Here is a 12,779-nt window from a genome sequence, read left to right as displayed (position 1 = left end):
ACGCGCTGGGGCGAGCGTGGGATTTGGGCCAACGGAAATAATTGCCTGGTCCGCTCCAACCATTCAACAATGGATAGATTATAGATATATCGGTGGGCAATAATTAATTGGAAATTTTATTTAATATTTAATATTTCGGTGGTCTTCGAAAAAGATGTAGATTATAAATTTTACTTATTTTATTATATTAAAATTCAATTTATATTCAAAATATAATGTATTAATATATATTAAATAATTATTTTAATTTAAAATTTTATTACTTAAAATTAAAATAAAAATTTATAATTTTAAAAGTAAACACACCGGAATATTCTTTTGAAAAGTTTATTAAAAGGTAATATAAATAAAAGTATTTTATAATGATAAAATTATTAGTATTTATATATTAAATGAAAGAATAATAATGTTTTGAATAAATTTTTTTACAATAATACTCTTGTTCCAATACAATTGTCTCGTTTATCATTTTTGTTCGTCTCGAAACAAATAATATTTTTATTTCCATAAATAATTATATCATTATAAAATTACTCTTACTTTTTCATTGTTGTTACATAATTGCCACTATTTTTTATATTAATATATTCACATGTAAAACACAACTCAGAATATAATTTTGAGACGAAAAGAGTATAAAACTTTAGTAAACAATAAAAATTAAAATTAAATGAAAAAAAAATGGATGGATAAAAAAATATAATGGAAATCATTAAGGGTGTGTTTGTTTTACGATTTTACTATTCTAAATTTTTTTTTCCTTTTCAAAAATATCAAATTAAACACCCAATTTTTATTTATTTTATTACACTAAAATCTAATTTTACATTCAAAATATCACGTCAATACATATTTATATCACATCAAACAACTATTTCAATTCAAAATTTTACTATTCAAAATCAAAATTCAAAACTAAAACCTCAGAAGTAAACATACACTATGTGTTTGTTTGAGGGATTTGTTTGGATTTCCACTAATCATCCTATTTTTTCCCCCAAAAAGCATCAAATCAAACACTTATTTTTTATTTTTTATATTATACTAAAAATTAATTTTACATTCAAAACATCACATCAACACTTATTTATATCACATCATATAACTATTCAAATTCAAAATTTTTACTATTCAAATCCCAATTCAAAATTCAAACCCTTAACAAACACACCCTAGATAGGCAGACGCTTTATGCGACTCCGAGTTTGTGCTGTTGGATTCATGACAAGTTGATGAATTTGATTTATGTAATTATAAATAAATAAAAGACAAATGAAAAATAGATAGTAGGTGAACCACGGACGGGAGGTTGGTTTGTTTTTAAACAATTATATATTGGTTGATTTGTTTTTAAATCTTAATTTTTTTAGATATTTATATATATATATATATATATAAATAAGATATTATATTTCGCGTTATAATTGAAGTATCACTTTATCCATTTTTATGTTTCATTCAAATTAATAATTTCTATATTTTTAATACAAGTAATTATATACTAACATTAAAATATTTTTAAATTTTTATTTAAATTATAAATATAATTTATATAAAACAAAAATATCAAAACATTTTATATATTTTCACTAATTTGTTCATTTTGTATTCTTTTATGAATTTTTCTATGGTACGTAGTTATGTTATATAGTTAATTAAGTTAATTTATACTCATCTTATTTTTTAATAATTAATCTATTTTTTATTTTAGTCAATTTCATAACAAAATATTTATTTATTTTTTAAAGTAATTTTATTTTTACTTAACATTACAAATATTATTCCAATATACAATATATTATACAAAATGTAATTACTTTTATATCATCAAATATTAATAAGATAATTTAGGACGTGTTTGGCAATTAGCTGATAGCTGATTCAATTAGCTAATTCGATTAGCTGTTCGTATTAAAATGTTTGGTAAAACAACCATTTGATGTTAGCTGTTTATACGTAAAATGACAATTAAGACATTTCTATTTTATTTTTATTTCTAATATATTCAATTATATTCTTTTGAGTTTAGAATGTTTAAAATTTTTTTTATTAGTTATTGAAAATTGTAAAAGTGTTATAAAATTATTTATTTTTATTACAATTATATTTTTAAAAAATAATATATTTTTATTAAAATATATAAATAGTTTTTTATATTGAAAATGACTTAAAATATAAAATAATAAATTTTTCGTATATATATTTATTATGTTAGTTATAAATTAGTTTATTATATTTATAATTTTCAATAAAGTTAATTTATTTAATTTATTTTTAGTATAAAATTTATATAATGTAATTTTAATATAAAAATAAATTATTAATATTTATATTTTCTATTTTATGTTGATTTTAATAAATTTATATATTTTATAATTAAAATAATTTTTATATAAAAATTAATTATTTTAAATTTATAAAAGTAAAATTATATTGTAATAAGATATTCTAATATAATTAATAAATAATCAAAATATATTTATTTGTGTAAAATGCATAATAAATTTTAAAGGGTAAGGAATAATTTTATTTTATTTTTTTTTTCAGAAAAAGCTATTTCAAAACGATGGGTAAATTAATTTTTCATAAATTAGTTTTTTTGGATCCAAAAGGGTAAGAATATGTCTTGAGAAATTTTTCGACGATGGCTGAAAAAAGAGAGCGGTGGCGACGGCCTAGTCGGCGACCGGCGGCGAGCGAGGCGATGGAATTGCTACGTCGTTCAAACAAAATAAAAATTATATTAGGGTTGAGAGAAAAATAAAATGGCTATTAAAATTAAGGGGTAAAATTGTAAATTGTAATAAAAATTTAATTTTAATTTTAATTTTTTAAAAAAGATAAAGAAGCCCCTGTCGCTCTATAATTGGATGGACAAGAGCTATAGGGAGATATGCCGGACAGGATATCCTAACCCTATATTCCAAAAATCTAATTTACAAACACCTAAGTTAGCTTTTGACTGATCAAACATCTAAAACTATTTAATAAGTAAACACTTTTTGCCAAACACCCCTAATCTTTCTATCTTTAATAATTTAATAAATTTACCAAAAATTAGACATTTATGGATTGTTATTGACAAACAAAAATATAAATAATGTTAATTGTAACGAGACATACGGAGTATATGTATTTTACACTAAATTTTTAATTATTTTTTTGTGCCAGAAAAAATTATTTTATAAATGATGTGTTTGTTTTGAGGTTTGGATTTTGAGTTGAGATTTGAATAATAAAATTTTTGAATTAGAATAATTGTATGATGTGATATAAATAGGTATTGATGTGATATAAATAGTTGTTGATGTAATATTTTAAATGTAAATTAATTTTTAGTATAATATAAAAAATAAAAAATAAATATTTAATTTAATATTTTTGGTGAAAAAAATTTAGTGAATAGTAAAACTCCTATAAAATTTGCCAAACAAATATACTCAAAATGTTTTTAAATCAAATCAAAATAATCACACCAAAAGTGTTAATTCTTTCTATTTTAAAAAATAATTATAGACTTTAATTTATTATTATTATTTTTATTATATAATAATATTTTTTTTAACTTAAAAATTTGCAGTCATTAGTATGTGGCAAGTAGACTTTGAGATAGGGTTTGAGCAGTCATCCTTTAATGTAGTGAGTGAAGAGAGTAATATAAAATAAATATTAATGCAATATTTTAATTTTAATTATTTTTTAAATATAATATAAATAAATTAATATTTTAATATTTTTGGAAAAAAAAAGAAAAAGAATTAAGTAAATAAGTAAAAAATCGATAAAATGTAATAAAAGAACTTACCCCTTAATTGAATTTATTACCGGCCGAGATAGGTGTTCATTCCTCCGCCGCAAACTCAGCGGCTCCTTGGTCACGCGGGCACACATGCTGCCATCAACGGCCCGAAACCTAATTGCTCAGCTTCCTTCCGCAGCCAGAATCACCGGAAGACGGTCGGCGACCGCTAGCGCGGCCTCATCTTCCACCAAGAACCCTTCCTCCTCGCGTTCATCATCGGCCACTGCACAGAAGAAGAAGAAGCTCTCTGCATCAGGTACTCGGAAGGAGCCTTCCTCATCTTCCGCAAAAAAGGAACATTCTGAGAAGAAACCTGCATCCGTCTCACCGCCGTCCGCCGCCGGCGATGCTCAGAAGAAGCTTTCAAAATTATCATCCGATGACGCCGCCTTAAAAAGTTACGTTTCCTCAATCGGATCCTCGTCCTCGGCCGATACCTCCGAAACTGTTCAGTCACTTCTCAAGAACTTGAAAGCGGCCCCTCTTCAGCAATCCTCTACTCATTCGAAGTTCACTCTCAGTAACATAGTCAGCGGCAGCTTAACTTCCAGTAGCGGAAATGACAATGGTATATGAATAAATGAAGTAATTGCTGCATTTTCCTTGATGTTGGAGGATTTGGTTATAAATTGTAGTTGTGTTTTTCGTAGATGAATCAGCGAAGCAGCTTTCGGCACACGCCACCGGTCTATTGTACGGTGCGTATTTTTCTATAACTTGTTTTCGATAATATCACACCGTAATTTACAGATAGTTAATATCTACTCGTGATGCATACAAGTAGTTCACAGCATGAGCTCGACATGACGGCTACTGGACTTGCCTTTAATTTCAGATGAGATGGACTTGGATTGGCAAGACGAAAGCGACGATGACCAAGGTGTTGTGAATGTTTTGGACTTCCCATGGCTGTCTAGTTTGTCAAACAACATGATCTCATTGCGGAGGAAAGAAGTCTCCCGGGAGAGGAAGCAGAAGTGGGTTTATAGCAGCTCACAAGATGTTAGGTTCAATCGCCTGGTGCAAATGTGCGCCAAGAAGATGGGAACAGACACTGCCATTGATGTATTTGCTAAGTTGGGAAAAGAAACTGGGCAGAAAGAATTTCATGCCTTAATCAAGATATGCATAGAGAACGCAAAGAATACCACAGATGAAGATGTTTCATTAGAGCAGATTTATAAGGCATATCAGATTCTTAAATTGATGAGAGAAAGGGGTTTTACTATTGAAGAAGCAACTTATGGACAATTCCTAAAGTATCTCATTGATTCTGGAATGGTTGATGAATTCTTTTTCTTCTCTCAACTAATCAAAGATGAGAACCCTGATTCACTTCCTCGCTTAGCCTATTATGAAATGATTCTATGGATAACAGTCAATAATGAAGTGAAAATACAAGAACTTTGTCATTCTGCTATGGCCGGTGCTGCATCTGAAGAGAAATCAAAGTTTCTAGGTATTTGATCTGCAATATGGCTGACACGCTATAATTTCTATTGCTGTACTCTTTTTTTGTGTGTGTGTTTTCCTCTTTCTATATTTCAATCGTGATGTGTTTCTTTTGTGTTAACTCACATGTTAAAATTTGGAAATCTGGTGAACTTGGCTTTTGGCTTTTATTCTGCATGATCTCTGGACATGTTAGGATCTCTGTGTTTTATGTAAATATAAGTTGTCAATGCTGGAATAAATAGGTTTAGATTTAGGATGGAGAGATTAGTTGATGTTTTAAAAGTTTTGTCAGTGTGTGTAATGAGTCATTTTGTTAAATAGATCTGCATATAAATAATTCTAATATATCTGATCAATTATGAACAGAACAAATATTACTTGCATTGGGAGAGAGCGACCGCAAGAAAGAGTTTATGATGCTTCTGAAAACTCTGGACACAACTAAGGTTATGTCACCTACACTTTTAGAGTGCATCTTCGGGTCGTTGGGGAAGTTTGATCAAACAAATTTGGCAGAAAATATTCTGCTGTCGCTCAAATCAAATGGTTAGTGTGAATGACACACACATGCACACATATTAGAGAGACAAACAAGTTTTTGTGAATGTTCTAATTTGATAGTGTGTGTGTGTGTATTATTGAGTGTTGTTGTTTTAAAGGGAAAATTATTTGAAAAAAATGTATTAAAAACAACACTCATTTGCTAAACTATACTTTTTATGATGAATGCACATTATCCTGAACTTGATAATAGCTTTATGATTAAGGTTGACTATTTTAAATCTGTGCATTGATGCTGATGTGCATCTATTTAGATATTTTATTAGGCATTGCTTTGTTTAACTGCAGATAATGGAGTTGACAACATCTCAAACTTCATTGGTGTATATTTGACTAGCACACCTAGTTTAGTGGTAAGGAACCTCTCATGAATTCTTTTGGTAATGCCACTTAAAGGGCCAGTGTTTTTGACTTGGACATGGTTTACAACAGATTAAGTTGCTGTGAAGTGTTCATCAGTTAAATCTCACAGACCACAATTTATTTTGTGCCTTTGGGCTTTTTTTCTTGTGTTATTTACTATCAGTTATCCGGGTGTAGTTGCACCTTTCTCATTAACTGAAGAATCTCTGTTCAGAACACTGGTGACTGGTCAATGTAGTTCTTGACATTTGATTGTGAGAATGCTTTTATGCATATAATACATTTTGCATTTTAATACAATCTATATTCAATCACTGGAACAAGTTGGGTAAAGACTAAATTATTTTTACTTTTATTTTTCACACCTAACATTTCATTGTGAATAATTGGTTATCCATGAGACAAATTGCTCCTTGCTGCATTTTATATCTTATTATTGGAATGAAATAAGGGAAGAATACTTGTTAATGGTTACGACTAACTTGTAATGTGAAGACTGCTGTTATTTATTACTCATTCCGTCATCTAAAATTATGCCCATTTGACCGGGCTCGATTTTTAAGAAAAGTGGGAAAAAATAGAATTTTTTTCCTTTTATAATAACAAAAAATTGAAAAAGTGATATTTTTTTACTGAAAAATGGAAACGGAAATCTTTTTGGATGACAATCAAAATAAGAAAGAGGGCATAACTTTGGATGATGGGGGGAGTACATAGTTTTCTTGTTATTACCTTTTATATCCGATATAGTGGAACGTAGTATGGACTGGTATAATGATTCATTCATCTTCTTAGCTGTGGAATATCCATGTCTCATTTTAGTTGATGCAGAAAGGACCGACTGCAATAGATGAATAAAGGTGTTGGTCACGATATATTGAATCTCATGATTACTTGTGGCAGACTTTTTCCTAATTGGTTTCCCCCTCTTTGGCTGTCTTTCCTTTTGATGGATGGAGAAGGTTGAAGATATCATCGAAAGATTCCATTCATTGCACAATGTTTTGAAGGTTTTGCCTACCTCAGCGTCTTATGAAAAGCTCATCAAATATTGTTGTGAACTCCTCAAGGTATCAAATTTGATACCTGGTTCTATAAATTTAAACTCTGCTAGAAAGATGTCATAAGCGCATTGTGATAGATTTCATCCTTGTGTTGATTTTCATGTTTTCCCCCTTCTAATATACAAATTGCTCAAGTTACACTATATGCTGCTGAATAATTTTAGGTACATGAGGCACTTAACATAATTGACAAAGCATTGGAATCTGGTGTTGCTTTGTCATTGGAGACTTTTCATTCGATTTTGGATGCCTGTGATCAGAGCTTTGATTTTGATCTGGTACATTTTCTTGCTTTCTTCCCATTGATATTACTTGTATTTGTTTTCCTCTAATGCATCATAACTTTCTGGAGAACTGCAGCATGAATTATGATATAGTATATAACATCCATCAAATTGAAGCCTTTTCTTTTCTTCTGATGCTGTTAGTACATTGAACTTATCTGTTATGTCATCTTTTGGATAATTCATTTTGTACAATTGTTTTGTCAATGATGTTGAGTGATCTTTTTGAATTCCAAGGTTCACCATGTCAACTTGAGATTATCATCTTTTCCCAGTTTGAAACCAAACAATGAGACCATCAGGAGGATGGTGCTTCTATGTGTAAAGATGAAAGATGTAAGTGTGTGATTTGGTGTGTAACCTCAACGTGTAAACTTATTTGCTATTATTGACCTTTCCTTTGGAATGCAGTATGAAGGAGCTTACAGATTGATTGACAACCTTCAGCAGATGAATGTGACACCACCAGTTACTGTGTATAACACTATATTGGCAGGATATCTCCGCGAGGTAGCTTAATTTCTTGATCCTACATTTTAATTTTTTTTTTTCTTTCTAAAATTGATACTTTTATCCGATTGTGTTACTGTAATGCCAAGATCTATTTAGCATGTGGTATTGACTTTTTCCCCATGTTTTGTTGATGGTGTACCAGAACATTATGACTGTTTCTTTAAGTTCTGGATAAGGTCTCACACTATACATCAAATCCCCCTGTCCCAATCATCAAATAAAGCACTCATTTTAAATCTAATATCTTACAATAAAAATAAATTAATTAATTAATTAAAGGAACACACCTACAGGTCTTGAACAACCGAATACAATGTTCTAGTTATGCTATATATTAAATGTAGCTGGCAAGAATCAAGCTTGCTGCTTACACTAATATTATATGCTTTTGCATTAAATTTTGGATGGGTTTATTGATTTGATGCTTCTTACGATTGTATACTGTAGAAACTTCTGATGTACTATACATGACATGGGCATTCTTAATATTGTGCTTTGAGTTTAATATTCTTTGTTTATGGAACTATGCAGAAATATTTTGAATGTGCTAAAAATGTTCTCAAGCAAATAGATGTAAATGTGAAGCCAGATGCTCTGTTTACGCTATCTTTTATATGTTTTTTGATGAAATACATTCTGATTTTGTTTGGGTTTCTTGATTTGATGCCTAGTATATTTGTGGAGAATGTAGAAACTTTTGATGTTATACATAACATGGGCATACTGTGCTATGAGCTGAACTTTCTTTGTTATGGAACTATGCAGAAAAATACCAAGCGTGCTATGACTGTTCTCAAGCAAATGGAAGATGCCAATGTGAAGCCAGATGCTCTGACTTACAGCCATATCATAGGCAGCTGTCAATGTGAGAAGGATATAATTAAGGTTGTATACCATTACAGGTTATGAAGATGTTTGTTGCCATTCTTTTCACGTGTAAATTATTTTTGCATGCTGAATCTTTGGCATGAATTTCCAAATTCAAAAGCCCATGCTGCAATCCATTATATAATGTGTTAGACAATAATTAAGCAAGCCTTGCTAAGTTGGATATTCCTTACAGGCTATGATCATATAGGCTAAATCTTTTAGTTACTCTAGTTTGCTTAATCTCTAGTAATAATAGGGCTATCTTAAATTCCCTTTCACTCACTAAGTCTTTAAAGAAGCCAAACTTTGTTTTGTATGCATCTTACCATATTGTTCTTCTTGAGAGGGACGTAGATCTGAATTATGGATTTTCTAACAAAATATCTTCTCATGTAATATGATTTCCCATCTTCATTTAAGTTTTACTTTTTATCTTAATTGTTCTGTTGTAATCTGCTTGCAGTTTCATGATGAGATGATCAGCTTGGAAATAAAGCCAACAAAGCAGGTTTTTATGTCCTTAATAAATGCTTATGCAGCCTGTGGACTGTTCGAAAAAGCTAAACAGGTGGTGAAACTGTACCTTAAGTCATGCTTAGTTTATTCCTTTTACAAAGCTTAGGTTTTGTCTGGTCGGCATCTCAAAACTTTTCCACACACATGCTTTCAAATTTATCATCTCATATTTCTCGATATTTTCTCAAAATGGGATAGTTACAATTTTATATTTCTCTCTCAATAAATAAATATATATGTATACATTTGAAATTCTATTTTTATGAAATGCATTTATGTTACATATATATTTTTACTTTTCTTTATTATATGAAATTTTATTATGTACAAAATGACATTTATTATAGTTATATTTTATTGAGATTTTTTTAGAACACTTCAACACACATTTTACATTTATTTTTAACAAAATATATTGCGGTCATAGTCCAAAACTTAACCAAATACATCTCATTCAGATCATTCAAAAACCAAAAACCCTTCAAAATCCAAACAAATTTCAAATGCCAACCAAACAAACCCCTAAGTTTTCGTACTGCTCATAATTTGGGTCTTGGTAATTGAGATGAGGCTAGCATCTGCAGTCAAAACACAGGAGTGAAGCTCTTTTTTTATATAATTTATTTATCTGTTTGCAGGTGGTATGTGATAAAAGAATACCAGTGGAGGACTTAAGTAGAATAAAGAGTGCGCTCATTGGAGCTCTTGCCTCAAATGGGCACTTTTCGGCAGCTCTTGAAATGTATGAAGAGATCAAGGAATCTAAAGGTTCCCTTGAACCAAAAGCTATTAGATCTCTTGCCGTAAGTTAAGCCTGCCAGTTGAAAATGTCATTTTATTTTTATATATGAACTCATTAGAATGCTTCTTAACTTTGCAGGAACATTTTCAATCTGAAGGAGAACTGAGCAAATTGTTTGGGTTACTGGATGAATTAGAAAATTCACCACATTGGATTGATGCATGCTTCTGGGTCATATCACATTGTGTTCGAGAGGAAAATTTTAGGTTCTTGTACTTGATTGGCATTTTCCTTTCTTTTTACTGTAAACATATTTATTTATGTTATGTTATCTTATTTGTTTCAGCTCAACTGTTGATATACTGAAGAAATTGAAGGATAAGTTCAGTGCTGAAGGTTCCTTAGATGTGCTATTTGATGAGGTATTACATTTTTGTACCTGTCCATTTGGCATGAACTGTTAATGGAACAGTAGATTATTCAATGTGTGACTCTTGCTTATGAATTAATATAGTAACCTTCTTTGTTTGTTGATTGTCTGCTTCCAAACCTAATTACACTCATGAATATCTTTTTTTACATATCGTGCACTAGGTTTTTTGCTTGTATGCGGAGAAAGAGGCAAGAAACATGCAGTTTGGCCTTAATTTACTCCAAGCTATTAAGGAAGAATTTGGTGTTTCCCCTTCACGAAAAAGTCTGGACTTTCTCCTTAGTGCTTGTGTTAATGCTAAGGATTCAGATGCCGCCTTCATGATTTGGAAAGAATATAAGATAGCAGGGCTGCCTTACAATGTTCTGAGTTACTTGTGGTAATGATACTGCTTGGTTTCTTATAATTATGGATATATATATATATATATTCTTTCACGAATATAAAAGAAGCATAAATGTGATTTTTGCATTTGATGATTTAGGTGTTCTTTTCATTAATGTGGGATGCAAATTAGTACCCAGACAAGCCAAGTTTTCTCTGCATGGAATCTGTTAATAATTTTTGTTAGTACATTATGTGAATATATGACAGCCAGTTTAGGATATAAAATTATAATTGAGTGATTGATTTTTATCCTCATTTTACACCATGAATGTGCTACTCTTTTCCAATACATGATCTTAATGTTGACTATCTTGATACGTGCAGGATGTATCAGTCTCTTTTGGCTTCAGGGAATGAAAAATCTGCCAATAAAATACTGAATCAGATGCCCACAAATGATTTTCATGTCCGCTGCATCGTAAAAGCGTGTCAGAATAAATATCTGAATCAGGAGGCATTTGAGCCGAAGGGAAAGAAGATAAAGAAGGCACTGTCTGCCACTCTCAGACTGTTAGATGCTCTAAAATCCAAGTGACGAATGTCACATACATCACATGAGGTTAGAAGCTTATCGAGAATATTACTATATGTATATATATTTATATATATACATGTTCAATCTTTTTCCTCGTATATATAACACAGCCTGTAATCGCCGAGTTTTTAAACAATTTGAGTATGCCATAAAGTACTGCAATAGCTGTGTAATTCACCCATTCGCAATCCATGCTCCCATTAAGTCAGCTAAATATATAATAAAATGGTTGCTCTGGTTTCATTTCCATTGTAAACCACTCCAGAAATGCAACCCGATTTTGTTAGTTGCCATCTACCATTCCTTCTAGAATCAGTAGTTTTGAAAATTGACCATTCTTACATTCATTGACAGCATTTGATATGATTCAGTGTCAACAAGAAAATTTGAAAGTGTCACTAAACACAATAATTCGTTTTGGCATATTATTACAGTAACTCATCCATTTCATTCTTTCTTATCCAGGTTAAAAATTAACACACCACCCGTTTGCGCTCCAGAATACAGCAATCAGTCTAAGACTTTGGCAGATTGATGAAACATTAATCGTCCGAATACCCCATTTTGTCGAGGTATGCCTGCTACCATATATTCTTCACATTCCATTTAGCTAAGAGCTGCAAAATATCTGAAATCAATGACTAACTGCCCTCCACTCTAGTAAACTTTTTGCTGATAGTTAATTTCAAATCTTCTCTACCCCGCGCAATTGGCGCAGACCGGCTGCATCGACCTGTTAGCACGGCTTGTCCTACATAAACTATGTTGCGAAAGGATCGAGCTTTATTAAAATGAGGTAAAGTTCGATGCCGACCTGGAAACATATTCATTTAGATGCATCATGCTTAAGAGGGGTAGGATTGCTAGAAATAGAATGGTAATGTATAAGTTTTTGTAGTCTAATCCTTTAACCAAAAAATTTACTTTATATGTTTTATATATCTTCATTGATATACAGAGAAAAACATGAGTCGGGTTCGTTTGGTTGTAATTTGAGTTTCAAATCACTACTATTTATTTTGTATTTTTGGTTTGTTTATTTATTTATTTTTTTCTTTTTTTATTTTGATTTGTGAACGGTTGAATATACCAATTTATATAGAAAAAAATTATTTATTACATGGACTTGGAAAGTTGCATGAAAAAAGAAAATGGAAGCAAATAAAATCCTTTGTTTTAAAATGAAATATATTTGTGTATTTAGTTAAGTTATAGAAAGGTATCAGTCAGTCATACTTCCAAAATAATTATGTA

General features: G+C 30.4%; 1 protein-coding gene across 3 annotated transcripts; it reads left to right on the top strand.

Annotated features, from left to right (window-relative positions):
- The first annotated feature begins 3,802 nt into the window (after positions 1-3,802).
- LOC127254540 (pentatricopeptide repeat-containing protein At4g21880, mitochondrial-like) lies at positions 3,803-12,564 on the top strand. 3 transcript variants are annotated; one of them, XR_007839457.1, is made up of 18 exons: positions 3,803-4,370; positions 4,453-4,500; positions 4,638-5,261; positions 5,624-5,803; positions 6,107-6,171; positions 7,144-7,251; positions 7,410-7,523; positions 7,767-7,865; positions 7,941-8,039; positions 8,808-8,927; positions 9,376-9,480; positions 10,067-10,231; positions 10,309-10,436; positions 10,517-10,592; positions 10,765-10,982; positions 11,315-11,549; positions 11,991-12,097; positions 12,187-12,564. XR_007839457.1 is itself a non-coding variant. In XM_051279687.1 (17 exons), the coding sequence occupies exons 1-16, from the start codon at positions 3,890-3,892 to the stop codon at positions 11,523-11,525; spliced, it is 2,841 nt and encodes a 946-aa protein (XP_051135644.1). In that variant the 5' UTR covers positions 3,803-3,889; the 3' UTR covers positions 11,526-11,549; positions 11,991-12,564. The 3 variants fall into 3 exon arrangements, 2 of the variants coding, with proteins under 2 accessions (XP_051135644.1, XP_051135646.1); XM_051279687.1 differs by having other exon boundaries at positions 11,991-12,564; XM_051279689.1 differs by having other exon boundaries at positions 4,288-4,370; positions 4,587-5,261; positions 11,991-12,564.
- The last annotated feature ends 215 nt before the right edge of the window (positions 12,565-12,779 follow it).

Source organism: Andrographis paniculata, unplaced genomic scaffold (assembly GCF_009805555.1).
Source record: "Andrographis paniculata isolate CXL003 unplaced genomic scaffold, ASM980555v1 Contig52END, whole genome shotgun sequence".
Taxonomy (NCBI): Eukaryota; Viridiplantae; Streptophyta; class Magnoliopsida; order Lamiales; family Acanthaceae; genus Andrographis; species Andrographis paniculata.
This window is presented reverse-complemented; position numbering and strand designations above follow the sequence as displayed.

Bases quoted from the DNA above. Each gene is read 5' to 3' on its own strand.
- LOC127254540 (XM_051279687.1), top strand. From the start codon at position 3,890: ATGCTGCCATCAACGGCCCGAAACCTAATTGCTCAGCTTCCTTCCGCA. The intron at 5,804-6,106 runs GTTAGTGTGAAT...GTTTAACTGCAG, and splicing joins GCTGTCGCTCAAATCAAATG to ATAATGGAGTTGACAACATC. The intron at 7,252-7,409 runs GTATCAAATTTG...GAATAATTTTAG, and splicing joins ATTGTTGTGAACTCCTCAAG to GTACATGAGGCACTTAACAT.